The 17,503-nt window shown below is 35.3% G+C and overlaps 4 protein-coding genes and 1 long non-coding RNA gene across 5 annotated transcripts in view; 3 read left to right on the top strand and 2 right to left on the bottom strand.

The window, feature by feature from the left end:
• LOC109580755 (uncharacterized) lies at positions 1–362 on the top strand. Its single transcript, XR_002184340.1, has 3 exons — positions 1–27; positions 83–272; positions 323–362. It is a non-coding gene; the product is annotated as an uncharacterized LOC109580755 (long non-coding RNA).
• A 589-nt stretch (positions 363–951) lies between these two features.
• Positions 952–9,607, top strand: LOC100641544 (kinesin-like protein KIF14). The gene is made up of 34 exons (XM_019994254.1): positions 952–1,321; positions 1,543–1,774; positions 1,875–1,897; positions 1,960–2,047; positions 2,192–2,284; positions 2,379–2,431; positions 2,577–2,607; positions 2,667–2,774; positions 2,903–3,007; positions 3,105–3,226; positions 3,823–3,921; positions 4,246–4,319; positions 4,397–4,614; positions 4,759–4,861; positions 4,909–4,981; positions 5,052–5,160; positions 5,440–5,579; positions 5,734–5,869; positions 5,974–6,060; positions 6,323–6,388; positions 6,506–6,607; positions 6,665–6,713; positions 6,817–6,896; positions 7,033–7,071; positions 7,122–7,226; positions 7,274–7,407; positions 7,467–7,572; positions 7,622–7,658; positions 7,729–7,857; positions 8,024–8,131; positions 8,181–8,395; positions 8,506–8,673; positions 8,726–8,944; positions 9,116–9,607. The coding sequence occupies exons 1-34, from the start codon at positions 978–980 to the stop codon at positions 9,494–9,496; spliced, it is 4,176 nt and encodes a 1,391-aa protein (XP_019849813.1). The 5' UTR covers positions 952–977; the 3' UTR covers positions 9,497–9,607.
• Positions 9,608–9,978: 371 nt separating this feature from the next.
• LOC100641417 (exosome complex component RRP4-like) lies at positions 9,979–11,723 on the bottom strand. The gene is made up of 9 exons (XM_019994257.1): positions 11,608–11,723; positions 11,408–11,509; positions 11,313–11,358; positions 11,111–11,200; positions 10,985–11,050; positions 10,831–10,899; positions 10,636–10,732; positions 10,375–10,490; positions 9,979–10,119 (listed from the first exon to the last, which is right to left on the bottom strand). Exons 1-9 carry the CDS (start codon positions 11,676–11,678, stop codon positions 9,979–9,981), a joined length of 798 nt encoding a protein of 265 aa, XP_019849816.1. The 5' UTR covers positions 11,679–11,723.
• Positions 11,721–17,503, top strand: part of LOC105312043 (conserved oligomeric Golgi complex subunit 7-like) — a 20,840-nt gene continuing 15,057 nt past the window's right edge. Inside the window, exons 1-8 of the mRNA XM_019994255.1 lie at positions 11,721–11,848; positions 11,898–11,942; positions 12,171–12,311; positions 12,915–13,004; positions 13,051–13,119; positions 13,171–13,206; positions 13,890–14,010; positions 14,152–14,234. Of these exons, the coding sequence (XP_019849814.1) occupies positions 11,753–11,848; positions 11,898–11,942; positions 12,171–12,311; positions 12,915–13,004; positions 13,051–13,119; positions 13,171–13,206; positions 13,890–14,010; positions 14,152–14,234 (681 nt within the window). The 5' untranslated portion in view covers positions 11,721–11,752. The remainder of the gene's footprint in view (positions 11,849–11,897; positions 11,943–12,170; positions 12,312–12,914; positions 13,005–13,050; positions 13,120–13,170; positions 13,207–13,889; positions 14,011–14,151; positions 14,235–17,503) is intronic.
• Positions 15,376–16,764, bottom strand: LOC109580754 (beta-1,4-galactosyltransferase galt-1-like). The gene has a single exon (XM_019994256.1). The coding sequence runs from the start codon at positions 16,741–16,743 to the stop codon at positions 15,457–15,459; it is 1,287 nt and encodes a 428-aa protein (XP_019849815.1). The 5' UTR covers positions 16,744–16,764; the 3' UTR covers positions 15,376–15,456.

The raw sequence follows: 17,503 nt of genomic DNA, 5'->3' as shown, positions 1-17,503 counted from the left end.
ATTGACCCTCATGTTGAACCATGCAGGGTTAGTATAAAAGTATTATGGTTTATATAATAATATAATTTCTATCACTTAATAGTTACGTCGTTGTGATGTTAACAGATTTGGTGAAACTAATTATCCTCTTCCTCCATCTTGTCTGATATCAGTGTATGGATCACCTGATGCTGTCCCTACACTACATTACTCCATACCACTGGAAGGTGTGGCTGATCCTGTTTCATTATTCATCCGTAGATCACTACAGAGAAATCCTCCTCCTTCAACAGGTAATAGATACAAATGATTTAAAATTGTTTATTTATTTAATATTAATCAGATCCTACTACCTCCTCCTCCTCCTCTAATGTAGTACATGAATCAACGTCAGTATCATCCACTGGAGGAGCTAGTAAGTGATAATACTGTGTGTATATACTGACCTTTGACCTCTATTAGGTCCATCAGCTACTGTTGATGTCAATAAAGTAAAGAAAGTGATCTATGATGTTCTTGTATCTCATTATGATGGTCTTACTTCACTACCAATGGAAGCTGTCCCTGATCTTGCCAATAAATTATTTACTCTTCGTTTGGTCAATAATGCTGTCAGAGGGAATCCTTCAATAGAGAAGTTTATTGATGAGTTCAAGGCTGGTCTTAGTTTTAAGAGAAAGTTACCTAAAGTGGAGGAGCACTGTCAAAAGTTTCTAAGCTCATTCATTGCTGTTAGTGGTAGTTATGCTAATGCAGCAGAAGCTTTAGGTGAGGACTGGATGGAAGCTATTAAGAATGAACTGGGAATTGATTTCAATATTGATATTGATGCTTAATTTTATTTTTAATGCTTAATTTTATTTTTAATGCTTAATTTTATTTTTAATGCTTAATTTTTATTTCTTTCAAGTGCTTGAACAATGAATAGCAATTAATTTTACAGTGGGTGTGATAGGGCGGGGTTTTAAAAGGGCGGGTCTCGCTTGATTTGAAGAGAAATGGAGGAAAAGCAGCAGAGACAACAAATGCAGAAACCAGAGACAGTAGGAGCCCGTACCACCAAGAGACAGCTACCACAGATACCCCCAGGGAAGAGAAAATCAAAAAAGACCACAGAACAGCGGCCACGCTCAAGCACTACCCCGCGAGCTTCCTCTTCAATCACTGACAATACACTAGTGAAACGTGCAGTTATTGAAGACTCTAGAGATGGTAGTGAGGTAGTGTCTCCTCCTGGGACCAAGCCAAGGACTTTTCTAGGATATTCTAATCCTTCAGCAGAGCCTGAGGGAGAGGATTCCAGTGTAATGGTTGCTGTTAGGATTAGACCATTCAGTGAAAGGTAGAGATTAACATCATCACTTTGTATTAGTAACTCTAATTTCTTATTTTTGCATAAAATTCACTGACAGTTTTCCATTTGATCATAAGACACTAATTACTGCATGAAACATATAAAAGTACTACAGTGTAGCATGTACATGTAGATATCCAACAATTCCTGCATGATGGAAATATTCTTGTTTATCATGATTATGATTGTTGTTGTTCCAATTATTCCAGGGAGGAGCGTTTAGGAGCTAAACAAGTTGTCCGTGTCCTCAACTCAGACCTGACCATCACGTCACTCAAAGACTCCAACATTCACCGGTTCCAGTATGATCACTGCTTCTGGTCTTTTGATGACATCCAAGCCTCTTTTGCTGATCAGAAAATAGTGTATAATGAGATAGCTAGACCACTGCTGGATAAAGCTTTTGAAGGATATAACACTTGTCTCTTTGCTTATGGGCAGGTAAAGATAAGATCAGTACATGTGTGTGTGCATTTAAAATGTACATGTACATGCACAAATTTAACATGTTATTTTTCTCTTTTGCTTTTATTTTTTTTAGACTGGCTCAGGCAAAAGTTACTGGTAAGTATAAAAATAAGTATTTTTTAATTTTAATTTTTACTGTTTTTCATCTTCTCTTGCAGTATAATGGGTGAGCCTTCAGCCCTTGGTGTCATACCACAGTTTGCTAATGAACTCTATGATCGCATTGAAGGGACTGCTGATGAAGAAGTGAGTGGAATACATTTGTATCTTTTATACCTTCTACATGCACTGTACATGTAGCTCTCTTTTTCGATGTTAATTGTTTTGCATATTACTGTTAATGTTCCTCTACTCTCTCTCCCTTTCTTTCTCTCTCTCTTTCTCTCTTAGACTTCATACAAAGTTGAGGTCAGTTATTATGAGATATACAAGGAAAGGATTCACGATCTCTTGGCATCAACCAAACACAAGAGCAAAACTCATGTAAGACTCCAACTTATTACACATGTACACTATATACATTGTATATACACTGTGTGCTTTACCATTGCTATTTTTACTGTATGTATATTTGTAGTTGAGAGTTAGAGAGCATCCAGTGACAGGTCCCTATGTTGAAGACTTATCAACGTAAGAAAGAAAGAGAGAGAGAGAAGGAGAGAAAGAAAAGAAAAAGGATGAAAGAAGAAAGAGGGAGAGAGGAGATAAGAATAAAGAGCAAGAGAGAAAGGAAAACCTAATACTTTTTGTACTTCTCTGCTATACATGCATACAGATATGTTGCATCTTCATTTGCTGATGTTGAGGTAATACTAACATTTTGTTTTATTTTATTTCATTATTTTATTCTCCTTTTCTCATGCAGCGATGGCTGGCACTGGGTAACAGGTTCCGAGCTACAGCTGCCACTGGAATGAATGACAGGAGCTCTCGCTCTCACTCTGTCTTCACACTAGTACTCACCCAGACTAAGGTGGGAATAATCATCTCATTCCCATACCTTTATATCTCATTCCCATGCCTTCATTACTCATTCCCATGCTATCTCATTTTTTCATTATTATTTCTATTTTATTATTTTCCTTATTATTATTATTTCAGATTATTGAAGGTGAGGATCACACTCGTGTTAGCCGTATCAATCTCATTGATTTGGCCGGCAGTGAGAGATCAGCCATTTCAATGACTTCTGGTGAAAGATTAAAGGTCAACAGTCACTGATACTTCATTGATACTAACACTAAAACTTGAGCTTGATTTGATTTGAATAATTATATTATATCATTACATTATTATGTTGTAGGAAGGGGCTAGTATTAACAGGTCATTGCATACACTGGGTAAGGTCATATCACTCCTGTCAGAGAAATCAACTGGAAAGAGAAAGAAGGTTTACATACCGTACAGAGACTCCACTTTAACATGGTAAGCAAAGATATTTATATGTACATGTATATTCACATCTTAATGCTATGTAGAAAGTTTGAGCCGATTCCAACTTAAATTTTTCAAGTTACGGCCATTTTAAGAAATTTGCCAAAATCTGAAAAATACCCAAGGCTATAGCCCATGGTTTTTTCTAAAAAATGACCAAAAAATCACTCCCAATTTTTATTACATTTTCTGATACATATTGATGTCCTTATGCTGTGTAGAAAGTTTGAGCCGATTCCAACTTAAAATTTTTAAGTTACGGCCATTTTAAGAAATTTGCCAAAATCTGAAAAATACCCAAGGCTATAACCCATGCTTTTTTCCGAAAAATGGCTAAAAAATTACCCCCAATTTTTATTACATTTTCTGATACATATTGATGTCCTTATGCTGTGTAGAAAGTTTGAGCCAATTCCAACTTAAATTTTTCAAGTTACGGCCATTTTAAGAAATTTGCCAAAATTTGAAAAATACCCAAGGCTATAGCCCATGGTTTTTCCTTTAAAATGGCCAAAAAATTACCCCCAATTTTTATTAAATTTTCTGATATATATTGATGCCCTTATGTATATACTTTTCTCTGTTAGGTTGCTAAAGGAGAGTTTAGGAGGTAACTCAAAGACAGCAATGATAGCCACCATCAGTCCAGCAGACCTTCACTATGAGGAATCACTGAGCACACTGAGGTAAGGAGAGAGAGGGAGGGAATAGAGATAATTACTGTATTTATAAATTGAGAAAATAAAACCCTAACTTAAGAGAGAAGAATCTACTGTGTTCATTGTACATGTATGTGTACATGTAGATATGCATGTACTTTTACATGAATAGGCATTCACATGTACATGCATTATACTTATACATATTTAAATTGTATATATTGTTCCTACGTGTTTGTTATTATTTATTTATTTACAGTTCCCTTAAAAAAACATGTAAATGTATATACATATACATGTACATGTACTGTGTATCATTATAATATACATGTACATATACTTATGATGCAGGTATGCTCAGCAAGCTAGAACAATAGTTAACATTGCCAGAATAAATGAAGACTCCAGCTCACGACTGATAAGAGGCAAGTACATGATAATAATAATAATTTTAAAAAGAAAAATACATGTACATTTTAAATGTTTGTTTTTTAATATTCAGAGCTTCGTCAAGAGATTGAGTGGCTGAGGCTACAGTTAGGTGTCTATGGGGATGATCCCACTAAGGTGCTTGATATTCTCAAGAGCAAAGAGGAGGTGAAGAAACTCCGCGAGGAACTGGACGGCTACGAGAAACTGATGAAGGAGACTAACCGCTCCTGGGAGGAGAAACTGAGGCAGACTGAGGAGAGGAAGAAGGAGGAAGCAGAAGAATTAAAGGTATGAGAGAAAAATTAATATTATTATTTTAAATTATTATTATTGTTGTTAATATTATTATTATTATTATTATTACTATTATTATTATTTTTATTGTTGTTGTTTTTATTTTTATTGTTGTTGTTGTTGTTGTTGTTTTTGTAGAGAGCTGGTGTCAGTTTTAAAGTTGATAATCGTTTGCCTAATTTGGTGAATCTAAATGAGGATCCTCAATTATCCGAAATGCTGCTCTACGTCTTAAAAGAAGGTGTGGCCAATAAATAGTAATAATAATAATCATTTTAAATTTATTAGGTGATACTACAGTGGGGAGAGACTCTCTTTGTGATATTCAATTAACTAGTTCACTAGTTATGAAGAATCACTGGTAATAAGTATACATACATGTACATGTACAGTTGTATATCATTATTAATTTTTAATTATTTATTATACAGTTCATTCCACAATATCAACAGTAGTGTTACATTGGAACCATCAGGAGATAGTGAAGCCCAGACCTTCATTAATGGAACTGCTGTCACTGGCGCTACTGAACTACACCATGTAAGGGACAATGTGCATGTAGATGTATAACGATGCTAATGTCCATTAATGCATATACAGCTGCTACATTTAGTAATTTTGGAGGCAGAAGTTTTGGTGAATTTTTCCCAAATTAAAACCCACCCTCCAAAATTACCAGCTACATGTACATGTATATGGCATGTACAGTACATCATTGCGTGTAGTATTGTGTTAATTCTTCTAATATACATGTACATATCATACATGTACATATATGCTTGTCTATTATAAATATATTATTATTTTCCTCTTCCAAAGGGTGATAGGGTTATAATTGCCGGTGGACATTTCTTTCGTTTCAATCATCCGCTGGAGTCAGGGACAGGACACTCCAAGGAAGGACAAGCCAATGGCTTTAAATTTGCACTAGAAGAATACATCAAGGCACAGACAGCAAGGTGAAAAAAGAGAAAGAGACAGAGGGGGAACAATTTGATAAAATTTTACCAAGGGCTTTTGGTGATTGACCTGAGCTTGAGCAACTTTAAAAATTCATAACAATCATATACAATGTACTGTAGAATATTTTGATACTGTCTCTTTTGTTCTCAGATTGGAAGCAGAGGCACTGAAGGAGAGACAGGACATGATGAAAGAGATTGAAGCAATGAAACAAGCAGCAGAACAAAGAATAGTTGAACAAAAAACCAACTATGAAGACAAACTACGTAACCTTGAAGATAACCTTGTAAGGGGCCATTGTTTAGCATTAGGTGTAGCTTGAGTTTAGGTTTTTATGTGCTGTATATAAAATGTAACTATTAATAGAATGTTGCTATTTATACATTGTAGAATTTTAAGAGCAGTGAGGTGACCAAGAGGGAGCAAGAGGCTGAAAAAGCTGAAGAAAGAATAGCAAAATTAGAGAGAATTAATAAGGTTAGTATACCGTATAGCGGGAAATTTTGGAGGGAATTAAATTTGGCAAATTTGGCGTTTTGATAGCCATTCACCAAAATAAAAATCCGCCATTTTGAGCCATTATATGCATGCTCAATGGCACGTGGCCACAAATTTGCCAAATTAAAATCCGCCAATCACCAAAATTTAGCAATTTGCCCAATTTTAGCCCCTCCAAAATTTCCTGCTATACAGTACATGTGCATGTACATGTATATTAATTTTTTTAATTTTATTGCAGGAACACGAAGAGCAGATAATTGCTCAGAGGCAACTTATTGAAATGGAAAAAATGAAAACTGAGAAGGTACTATAATGCATCAATGCTATTAAGTTGAATAATTGCAATAATGTTGTTTGAATTGTATTTTACATGTACATATACATGTACATGTATGTATGTATGTGTACATTGTACATGCAGGAGTATGAGGAAATAGCTGAGGAGGGTAGTCGACTGATGGAAGAACTTGAACTTGAGAAGCAAAAACTAGAGAAGGACATTGAATTGCTGCAAAAGAGCAAAGTACACATGTACATACTCATAAAATATTTGATGTGACATGTTTTGTATTTTTTGTAGTCGAATCGTGAAAGCAAGGCACTCAATACAAGCTCAAGCTTTTCAATATGTAATTTTCCTGCCTCCCTCCCTCTCTCTTTCTCTCTCCCTCTCTCTCTCTCTCTCCCTCTCTATCTTTCTTTCTCTCTCTTTTCATTTCTATTTTTCATCAGTACAAGGTTCAGAGTTGCTAAGAGTGGCCACTATGCTTCAAGAAGCTAATGTCATTAGCAAAAACCTTGGAAAACCAATAGTAGGATATATTACATGTACATGTACATCTTAAAAATTTTAATACATTAAACATAGTAGGAGGGGGGATTTTGCAAATTTTACATATAATTCACTTCTTTAATTTTAATCATGATGTACCTCTTATTGCATAATAGGTTTTCAGTCGTGATGAAAGCTACGATGACAATAATGAGGTAAGTATGACATAATATTGGTGAGTGTGGTTTGATGGGTGTGGCTTCAGTTTACAGTGAGAGTCCGTGTGACCAACACTCAAGAGGACAAGTATACCTTTTGGGACCTGGAGAAGTTTGAGCATCGCCTTGAACAAATAAGAGAAATGTATCAGGTATACATGTACATCTACACATACATCTTCTTATCTTTTACATGTAGCTTGGTTCACGGACTTCGTTAGATCCCACTGCAGAGGGTATTCATGAAGGGTTGGGGGCAATAGGTGGAGACTTTGATCCATTTTATGACGACACTGATGAATGGATTTCCGATTTTTTATTCTCACCAGTGAGGTATGTAATCATCTCATTTTAAACCAATCAAATTTATCTACATGTACATGTACATGTAGTTCTGCCGAAGAGAGGCAGCAGTCATTTATGTCAATGTTGACCACACCCACTTCTAATTGGGCCACACCCAGGAAATCTGTATCTGAATTTGCTTCATCTGTACCGGTAGGTCTAATTATTATTAATTTATTTAATTTTAAAGTTATTTTTTTAGAAAAGATTACAGAATACACATTCAACTAGTAGCCCTGGTTTGTAATATAAATTAATTTTTGTATAATTATTATTAATTTTTCTCTCTCTCACTCTCTCCGTCATAAGGTCTATATTCTCCATTGTCCTCTACAACTCATTCCCCTATAGTTCCAGTCACTCCTAATGCTTGCCAGGACCTCCTTATCGTATGTACTGAGAAAATATCATCAATAATGGAACAGAAACCAGCACAAAGTGATTATAATTAGACACGTACACATACATGTACATGTACATAGTATTGATTTTTAGTGTACATACTGTACATGTACATGTATACTTATGTCCGTGTGTACATTCTACTTTGTACATGTTCCTTTTTTAATTTGTAAAAAAATTTATCATTTTTCTCTCTCTCCAGTATCATCAGTGTCTACTCCTATCACTGTTATATTGGATAATGTATCTAAACTGAAGGAAGCAGCTAATTCTTTATCAGTAAATGATCCAGTTCCTACGCCAGCCACAAGTAAGATCCTTTACAATATATAACCTGTTTTTTAAACTGGTTTTTCCAGCCGATCATCTTCAAAGGATTTTAGAACTGTACACGTCGCTTGAGCTACTGCTCCAGTCTTGTAAGTCGTTGATGGTTTTCATAGTAACAAGAGGAGGAGAAGGGGCAGTGTCCCTTCTTGATGACATTACTGACTGTAGTTCATTATCATGTGCCTCTCAATTGATTGAGACTGTAACAAACCAAACTGCACTATACTGTAGGAGAGTACTGCAGGTTAGTGCACTCTAGTATATTCCAGTAAACTGTTAGTATATTCTAGTAAACTCTTAGTATATTATGTTTTAGTTAAATATTTACATGTACATGTATATATAATTTTTTAGGACGCACAAGCTAACGCTTCGGAAGGTTCTAGTGGTTACCACGAGAGCCTCATGGAGAATTTAAAAGAAGTTTTGACGACTCTTGGACAAATTGTCATAGCAGCAAAAATCGAAACACATGCCGACCCGTCAAACTGGAAAAGAGAACTGGTTTTACCTGAGCTAAACGTGAGTGGGTACATTTACATGTACATGTATAATTATTTGACTCAAATAATAGAAAGAAGTTTTGTGTTTGTTTCAAAGTGGCTACCAGTCCTGGAGTGAGAGATTCCTTGAGACACTCCATAATTTATTATTAAAGAAATATGAAGGAACAAAGACTGAGAGAGAGGAGGAGAAAGGAGAAGAGAGGCGACATTCTGTTGCTGTTTGTCAGTGTGTCTCTGATGTTGTTAGACACGTTTTGCAGTTCTTTCACAAAATAGCTGAAATTCAAGTAAGAGAAAGAAAGAGAGGAAGAAAAAAGCATTTGTGCTAGTAAATGAAAAAATAAGACTACATGAACATGCACATACTTATTTTGTGGGGTTGCACGTTTTTGAAATACATGTACATGTAAATATTTTTATTGCAAATTTACATTGTAAATACATGTATTATTATATAGGAAATATTTTGGACTCAGTACACAGAAGGAGATTCGGACCAACTTCAGACTCCACCAATCAATACCATTGTCCCGTTTTTATCAATACCAGCTCAGCTATACCCTCATCTCTCTCTCCTTCTCCTCTCCTTGACCAGTTCGGAACACAGCAACACTTCCACTCATCATCAACTACAGCAAGCCAACACAAGCCTGGCCACTCTAGTTGAAAAACTTGCCGTCAGTTTATTGAGTTTCTTGAAAGACTTTTCCCACAATCAACTCTCGCCAGACATCCAGACTCTGGCAAGGAACGTCACTATGGCAACTCGTTCACTTAAGCAGGTTCTTAAACACGAGAGCAGCGAGCCTGTATCTCCCACCCAACTCTCCGAAGATTAACATTTTAATTATTATCATACATGTACATGTGTAGCATGTCTTTGTATGTATTAATGTATGTATATAGTGCATGGTTTTTAATTAAGAGCTGATAAGTTTTGCTGAACTGATTCTGTAATGTCTTCCATTGCATCTTTCTTCAGTAGCTCCTTTACCTAGTGATACAATTAAATGGAAAAATACGTTAGGAAGTGTAATAAAAATTGGGAGTGGTTTAGAGCCATTTTTCAGAAAATGGCCAATTTTTAAAAAATGCTCATAACTCGAAAAATTGAAGTCAGAATCAGCTCAAACTTTCTATACAGCACAAGGACATCAATATGTATCAGAAAATCTAATAAAAAGTGGTGGTGATTTTGAAGCCATTTTTCTTAAAAAACCATGGGCTATAGCCTTTGCTTTTTCCAAAAAATTGGCTTGTTTAAAAAAATGCTTATAACTCAAAAGTTTCTGTTTGAATCAACTCAAACTTAATAATACATCTATTCTTTTACCTCATATTTCAAGGAGGCATCATAAGCATACTGGACAGTAGTGTCATACAGTAATATCCTGGACTGGGCTAATGCTAGTATGCAATTACGTAATCTTGCAATAGTCTCTCTCTCTTCTATTGTAGCCACCTAACAGTGAAATTACACTCAATAACTAATAATGTATAAAAAGGATACTAAAAGTATAATATGAACAATCAGTAATATACATGTACATGTATGTGTGTGTGCATAGTGCAGTAGATGCAAAGTTAACATGCAAAAGTGCAGCATGCAACATTATATGGAGTATTATGTGTGTACATGTTGCAGTACTGTATATTGCAAAGGGCCGGAGTACATCTAAACATGCAACAGTTGCAGTACATGTACATGTATACTTACATGAGTGACAGTCTTGACAGAGCTTGATCCAGGAGTTGATGGTAATTGGAATCTCATTTGTTCTTGTTGATGATCATCCAGTATAATAGGACTGATCCATATGTAGCCATTGTTGCCTAATAATGATACCCATTGTAACTACTAACTATAGTCCATGGCAATTTTTTTGATGCAAAAATAATGCAACACTGATGCTATGTTAGTGCATAATTGATGCAAGAATTGACACAGGATTGATTCAATATTGATGCTGGATTATACCTAGTATGAGACTAGCGCCACATAACAGATTATGAAAATGATTCTTGCACCTCTTGACAAGCGAAGGGGAGACAGTAACAAGTGTGCCTTCAGTTAGCTAATAAAAACAACAACATAATCATTAGTATCATTGTTATTATTATTGTCATTATTATTATTATCATCATCATTATTATTATTATTATTATTACATACTTTGCCATATTTCAAGCTCCTTGTGTGAAGAGATAGTGAACCATCAGAGTTTACCTGCTGTACTTCAGCCTGCAGTATAATAAAAATTGTATCCTCTTTAATTGTTTTGTTAGTATCAATTCTCTCTCTTTCTTTCTCTCTCTTCTTTTCTTACACTAATCAGGTCTCCTTCTTTCAAATAGTCTCGTATCATTACTTCATCTTCAGCAGACCGACGACGCTATTTTAAATAAATTTTTAAAACTCTCCCTCTCTCTCTCCTTCCTTCTCTCTCCCTTACCAGTACTCCTCCAGGGAGATTGATGGAAGACAGATTTAAAACGGAGTCTAGTCTAGAGCTAGTTTCAACTTTCCACCTTTTCTGCTGTACCTGTCAACATAAAAAATAATACGAGATACTTAAATATTTAAAATTCAAATATAATGCAAGATCTACAGTGCTTTGATTAATTTTAAATTCTTAATTAACTGGTAATTATTACCTCAATGATTCGTCCAACCACGACGTCTCCAATTTCACCATTATACCTTTAAAAATTAAATATTAAAATTAAACTATTATAAATTAATTTTTTACTTTGATTTGAGTGGGTGGACACACAATAACCGATTAACCCTCTCGACGACGCCAGCAACTGACGCTAAAAGTTTACCATCAGACTCATACGTTCCATGCCCTCTAAAATTAATTAATAATTATTAATTAAAATTATTATCATCATCATGTATTTTTTACATGCAAATTATTTTACAATTAAGAAAATATGTAATTCTCACCTCATAAATCCAAGGTTAGCAGTGATTACATCACCAGGTGCAACATAATGGGGCTCTCCTTTTAAAGCCATATGGGCGGGGCTAATTGTGACCCTCGGTATCCTGGAGAGTATACGGAGATGAGTTCTCCGTAAACGTGATAAGCATGGACATTTCCAAGTTTTCTGATCCAGACTTTGACGTTAAAGAATGGGTGAACGGGGCTCTGAGGCTTCCCAAAGACTCCAAGACATCAGTGGATGTCAGTTATTTAAAGAGAAGCAATAATTTTTATTTTATTTTATGAATAGGCCCATGCCTCAATGCTTGTAATGAAACTACAGCTTTTTATACAGGTTAGACCTTCTATCTTTCGTCTTTTATATATTCAACACATTCTTTTACAATTAAAGTTAACGTACGAGTGATGAGATTTATGGTGTCATTAAAAATTAAATTAATATTAATTTTAATTAATAATTAGAGGGTGTGTCCTATTATAGACCTAATTAAATTATATAGCCTAGTCTATTAATTTTTGTAATAAACCAGCTATAATTTTTCTCCCCTCTTCCTTAAATCAGGAGGTTAATAACGTCCTAGAGGAGACTGGTGGTCAGGTGGTTCAGAGTCTCCCTAGGATCCTGAGAGATGTAGAGGCAGTGAGACAGGAGGCACTGTTACTAAGGGACCAGATGCTGGTTGTCAAGGAAGACATTAAAAAGGTAACTAAAACTGGCTTTGTTTTATTATTAAATAACAATTATAGTACACAAATTTTTTTTTTTTACATTATCTATTTAAAAATACGTGTGTACTGTATTAATAGTTGTGTATGGGCTAACATAATTATGCTAAATCAGTACTACTATAATAGTTATGGCTTTTTTTAGGAACTTAAAAAATTCATTAAAAATCCAGTTTTGATTAGAACCAGCTCAAACTTTCTACACTACATGAGTACATGTATATGTATCAGGAAAAATTATAAAAATGGCAAATTCTCTCCTTTTTAATTTTGGCGAAATTTGGCCCGAGACCCTGTACTATTATAGTACAGGGACTTTGGTCCGATTTTTTAGTAACTTTAAAAAATCGTAAAAAATTCAAACTTGATCGGAATCAACTCAAACTTGCTACGCAACATAAGAACATGTATATGTATCAGAAAAAATTATAAAAATGGAGACTTCTCTTCTTGTGATTTTTGGTGAAATTTGGCCAAAGACCCTGTACTATAATAGTACAGGGACTTTGGCCCGATTTTTGATATTATGAAAAAACATGTAACTTTCATTTGTTTAATACAATACAATGAACAATTGTAGGTCGAGACTGAGACATTGCACTCAATGCAGAGGCTGGTTGAACTGGATTCTGTGAAGACTAGAATGCAAGACACCCAGCAAGCTTTACAAGTACTGACACATCCGTCCACACCTACAATACACAATTTATTTCTAGGAAGCTGACAATTGGGCTACGCTAGTACTTGACGTTGAACAGGTATTTGAGACTCAAGACGTTGATCAGGTTAATTAACTATACTTAATAACTTGTTAATAACTAGCTATTGTATTACAGATATCAGAGAAAGTCATTAGGATGCAACAAAGTCTTGTAAGTTTAGCTGTTTATGGAATTTGAAACTGAGTGCAAATGTTTAAAAACATAATTTATTGAGGCATTGTTATGAAAAGGTTCAAGCGACTGTTTTATAAACTGTTGTGTGGCATGTGCATGTGTTATGTTAAAGTTAAGATAATGTTGACATTAAAGAGGTTATAACATATACATGTATGTATGACTAATCATGTACACATACATATACATGTATGTGTATATTTTTACTTGTTGTACATGTACATGTACTTATTACTACGTTTTCATGTTTTTATTTATATTGCTTCAGACACATAAAATGTGTGTGTATATATGTACATGTACATGCATGTACGTATGTATGTATGTTGCTTCCCATAGCATCATTAACATTTAGCTATTTAGGAGTTGTTTAAGTCTAATTTTATGGTCGATACTTGAGTAAAGCGTGAGTTATGAGCATAACTGGAATTTACTAGGGTCGAATTTACTAGGATGGAATTTAGGGGCAACTCCAAAGAAATTGAAGCATGATTTGCCTAACCCTATACATGCAGACTTGCCTTTAACGTGCATACATGTATGTACATGTATGTATAACCTCTCTAATGTCAATATATCTCAACTCTAACATAATACATGTACATGTAGCTGTACGTTTTGACCTTTACTATCTCAAATTAGATCCTTTTGTCTTTTAGAATGTTCTTCATGATGTGCCCGACTATGAAGATCGTCGAAAACTGCTCGAGTCACTTAAGAATCGTCTTGAAGCTCTCCTTTCTCCAAAATTAATCACCTCTTTTAATAATCATAACACAAGTATGATCATTTATTGCTGGCTTTTTCTGTAACTCTTCTGTCATCTTTTCCTTCTTTTTTCCTCTGTCTTTTCACACCTCTCTCTCTCTCTCTCTCTCTCTCTCTCTCTCTCTCTCTCTCTCTATTCTTCTCCTCCTATAGTTGATGCACAAAGACTAGTGGATGTGTTTAAAGGGATGGAGAGGGAGGGGCGAGTGAAGGAGTATTACATTCAATGTCACAAGGTACAATGTATGTATATACATACATTAATACTCTATGCAGCGATCAATATCTATATTTACGTGTACATGTATGCACTGCATAATTACATGTTATGTACTAATAGTCTAGCATATATGGAATTATTGACATACATGTACATGTAATAATGATGATTTGTATTCCCAATTGGTCACTATCATGTTGCACCTGGCTTGTATTGGTTGCTAACTACTACTGAAATTAGAATTCCACGTACACACACTCACATATTCATTGTATATAGCTGTGCTATTTAATGTATAGTTCAATAATATCCAGTGGAGAATCACCAATATCTGATGGTTCTTTTCTGCCGTCGCAGAGTCTCAGCTCAATATCATCAGTGGTTTGTGTATCCAGTGAACGATAGAACCAAGGCATCTTAGAGTTAGCTGGACAGCAGGTAGACTCTTGATCATCACATTGCTGTCCATCCCATAATGGATCAGTAGCATAGAGAACAGCAGAAAATGGCTGACCGGGATTTAATCCAGACTCACAATAATAATGAGACCCAATGAATGTAGCATTAAGATCTAAGCCACCACTGTACCCAGTGTTACATGGACAGGCGCAATTATCAGTACTATCCTCACTGTAGCTTCCTACATATGCCCAGATATGTTTACGAGGATTGCTTCCGTGAGTAATGGATACACCATCAACAGTAAAATCTTCTAGGGAATTGCTGTTATAGCCAGATCCACCAATTCTTTTGAATGCTTGGGTTCCATAAAATTGATATCCTCTAAGTTGTCCACAGACTTTATTGTTAAGTTAGTCCATTAGTTGAGAAGTTGGTTGAAGCACAGTAAGAAACATCATTTATGTTTTCTCTACCACACAGTGGGTGGTCAATGTTAGTGTAGTTCTTTTGTATTAGTCCATTAAGACAGGTAGCACCAGACTGGGTCATATTAAGATATCCTACTCTAGTCCAACCACCTTCTCCATCACAATTGATACTATTCATAATGGTCTCACAGACTAGAGAGATGAATGTTCTTTTCTCTCTCATTAGATTAAGGGCTAGATTAGAACCATTAACTTTTATTTTATTTTTAAATTTTACAAGAACCTCCAGTCAAAAATTAGTAACAAGTAACATAGTCCGTGATTTACAGTATTTTACTGTACACTATTAGTAAATGGAAGCCATAATGTATCAGTATGTACATGTGAACATAGCGCAGTACAGTTAGTTTAATAGCTGTCAGTCATTTGTGTGAGTCTTTTCATAACAGTATTAAAGTATCTTGACATTATCTTTTCAGTCAACTGTTTCTCATCTTTAGCATAATCTGGTGTCCTATAGTGATGCATTAGTCCAATATGTTCTGGTACTTGATACCTCTTGTAACCTTTCTTCATATGATAGACGTGATGAATGCCTATTCTTACTGCTGCTTCCATTCTAATGATATTCTTATATCTTTTTGTTTCTGGTGGATTTTTAGTTCGTTCCAGACGTCTAAAATGAATTGGAAGTTTTTTGGTATCATTGTAAACCAGTGATATTTGTGATTCATGCCAGAATGAGTTATAGAATCGATATTGACTGATATTTTTAAATTTACTTAAGCTAGTAATCATATCCCCAAGGGTTGTAGTGGAGTGTGGTATAATCAGCTCATCTAAATCAATAAACAGAACATACTTAGCTCTCCTTAAGTACCTGTAAAAGCAATCATTAGCAGTAGCCAACTGACCATTGTACGCTATTCTAAAGTCTGGGTTGTATATTTTCCAACCAATAAGCTTTACAAAACCTTCCTTTTCATAGTTTTTCAATAGTCTCATGATATCTGGTCCAATGTCTTGATCATACATTGTGATATGTTCCACACCAATAGCACGATTGATCTCTATCCATGAAGCCACATCAAGTAGGGAAGTGTCTTTTGCAATGATAGCTTTGTAGAGGCACACAGCAAACTCAATCTTCTTCTCCTTTGTCTCATAATAGACTGGCATATCTTCAATAATGAGACCGGAATCAGTGCAACTACTGTCATTATATGCATCAACAGTGTCATACACAGAAGTGGTGTTTGGCTGAATTACAAACACAGCATTGAAAAAATACTTTACTTCTCTACGAATTTTATTAACTAACTTACCATGAGGCACCCATTGAGGTGGCAAGCAATCACAATATTCATCGTTACATGTCTTCAGCCATAAAGAGGGCAATGTCTTGTTGTAGTAGTGGAATATCATCATTACAATTGCAGGTCCACCATAAGGAAAGTCTCTATCCTCATAGTGTGCTATGTGCCAAACCAAAGTGTCATTCTCTGCAGTGTCATTACTATTGAGTCTGTGCCAAAGTGTCGGTTCTTCCTTGAACTTGCTTTTGTAAAGAGATAAGCTTACAAGAACGGCCTCTTGCTTGCACGAGAGGTAAAGTATAACGATGAAGACAACTGCTGCAGAGAATAAGGAGAGAAGGAGAGTGTAATACTTTAAGCTATATGATACTTGCTGCATTTTAGTATATCCTAGTAACAACACAATTCCCTACTACATAGATTTTTGCTGTTGTGTTTGGGACAGAAGTGAAAAATGTATTGACGTCACAAAAATGACTCCGCGCGCGTGTATAATGATATTCATAGAAGCATGGCGGCTAGCTGTGCAGTCTTGCTCTTCCAGTCGTCCTGATAAGCAGCACAGTAGCTGCTGTCTTCATGAAGGCCATCATTATCAGAAAATCTCGTTCTGTAAGAGAAGAATAATCAGTTTGGGCGCGCCCGCATGCTGTAAACTATGACATCAATTAAAACTAGAAGAATGTAAAACATTAAGGGGCTCAGGCCCCGAGCCACGCTGTTGTTGTGCTGTATGACCTTCCTTGAGAAGTCTTTGGATAGCAGTTTTGTCTTATCTTGCTGAGCGTTTGCTGCAAATAAGTATTGACTTGCTGATAGCTGCCATTATTATTTTCATTATGACCACACCCGCTTTGCTCTTAATAATAATAATAATTTTTTTCTAATTTTGTGCAAATTAAATCCAATTAAAATTTAAAAGGCAGTGCTCCTATTAACAAACCAAACTATATGTGGAATTCTTGTTCCCGATGCCTATCTATGGATATCCCCACTAGCTGATACTAACCTATAAGTTTTTTGTTTCCGTAAACATGATAAGCATGATGGACACTTCTATCACATTCAATATCATAAGGTATCGTCATGTACACAAGCATATTTTGGTAGTTTGTGTGCAGCATTATAATTATTATACT

This window comes from Amphimedon queenslandica, unplaced genomic scaffold (assembly GCF_000090795.2).
Source record: "Amphimedon queenslandica unplaced genomic scaffold, v1.1 AMPQUscaffold_13479, whole genome shotgun sequence".
Taxonomy (NCBI): domain Eukaryota; kingdom Metazoa; phylum Porifera; class Demospongiae; order Haplosclerida; family Niphatidae; genus Amphimedon; species Amphimedon queenslandica.
This window is presented reverse-complemented; position numbering and strand designations above follow the sequence as displayed.

Excerpts from the sequence above, each read along its gene's own strand:
- LOC100641544 (XM_019994254.1), top strand. The coding sequence starts at position 978 with ATGGAGGAAAAGCAGCAGAGACAACAAATGCAGAAACCAGAGACAGTA. Across the intron at positions 2,608-2,666 it reads CTTCATTTGCTGATGTTGAG|CGATGGCTGGCACTGGGTAA; the intron begins GTAATACTAACA and ends TTTCTCATGCAG. Across the intron at positions 6,061-6,322 it reads AATTAGAGAGAATTAATAAG|GAACACGAAGAGCAGATAAT; the intron begins GTTAGTATACCG and ends ATTTTATTGCAG.
- LOC109580754 (XM_019994256.1), bottom strand. The coding sequence starts at position 16,743 with ATGCAGCAAGTATCATATAGCTTAAAGTATTACACTCTCCTTCTCTCC.
- LOC100641417 (XM_019994257.1), bottom strand. The coding sequence starts at position 11,678 with ATGGCTTTAAAAGGAGAGCCCCATTATGTTGCACCTGGTGATGTAATC. Across the intron at positions 10,900-10,984 it reads AAGAAGGAGACCTGATTAGT|GCTGAAGTACAGCAGGTAAA; the intron begins GTAAGAAAAGAA and ends ATTATACTGCAG. Across the intron at positions 10,733-10,830 it reads GGAGCTTGAAATATGGCAAA|CTAACTGAAGGCACACTTGT; the intron begins GTATGTAATAAT and ends TGTTTTTATTAG.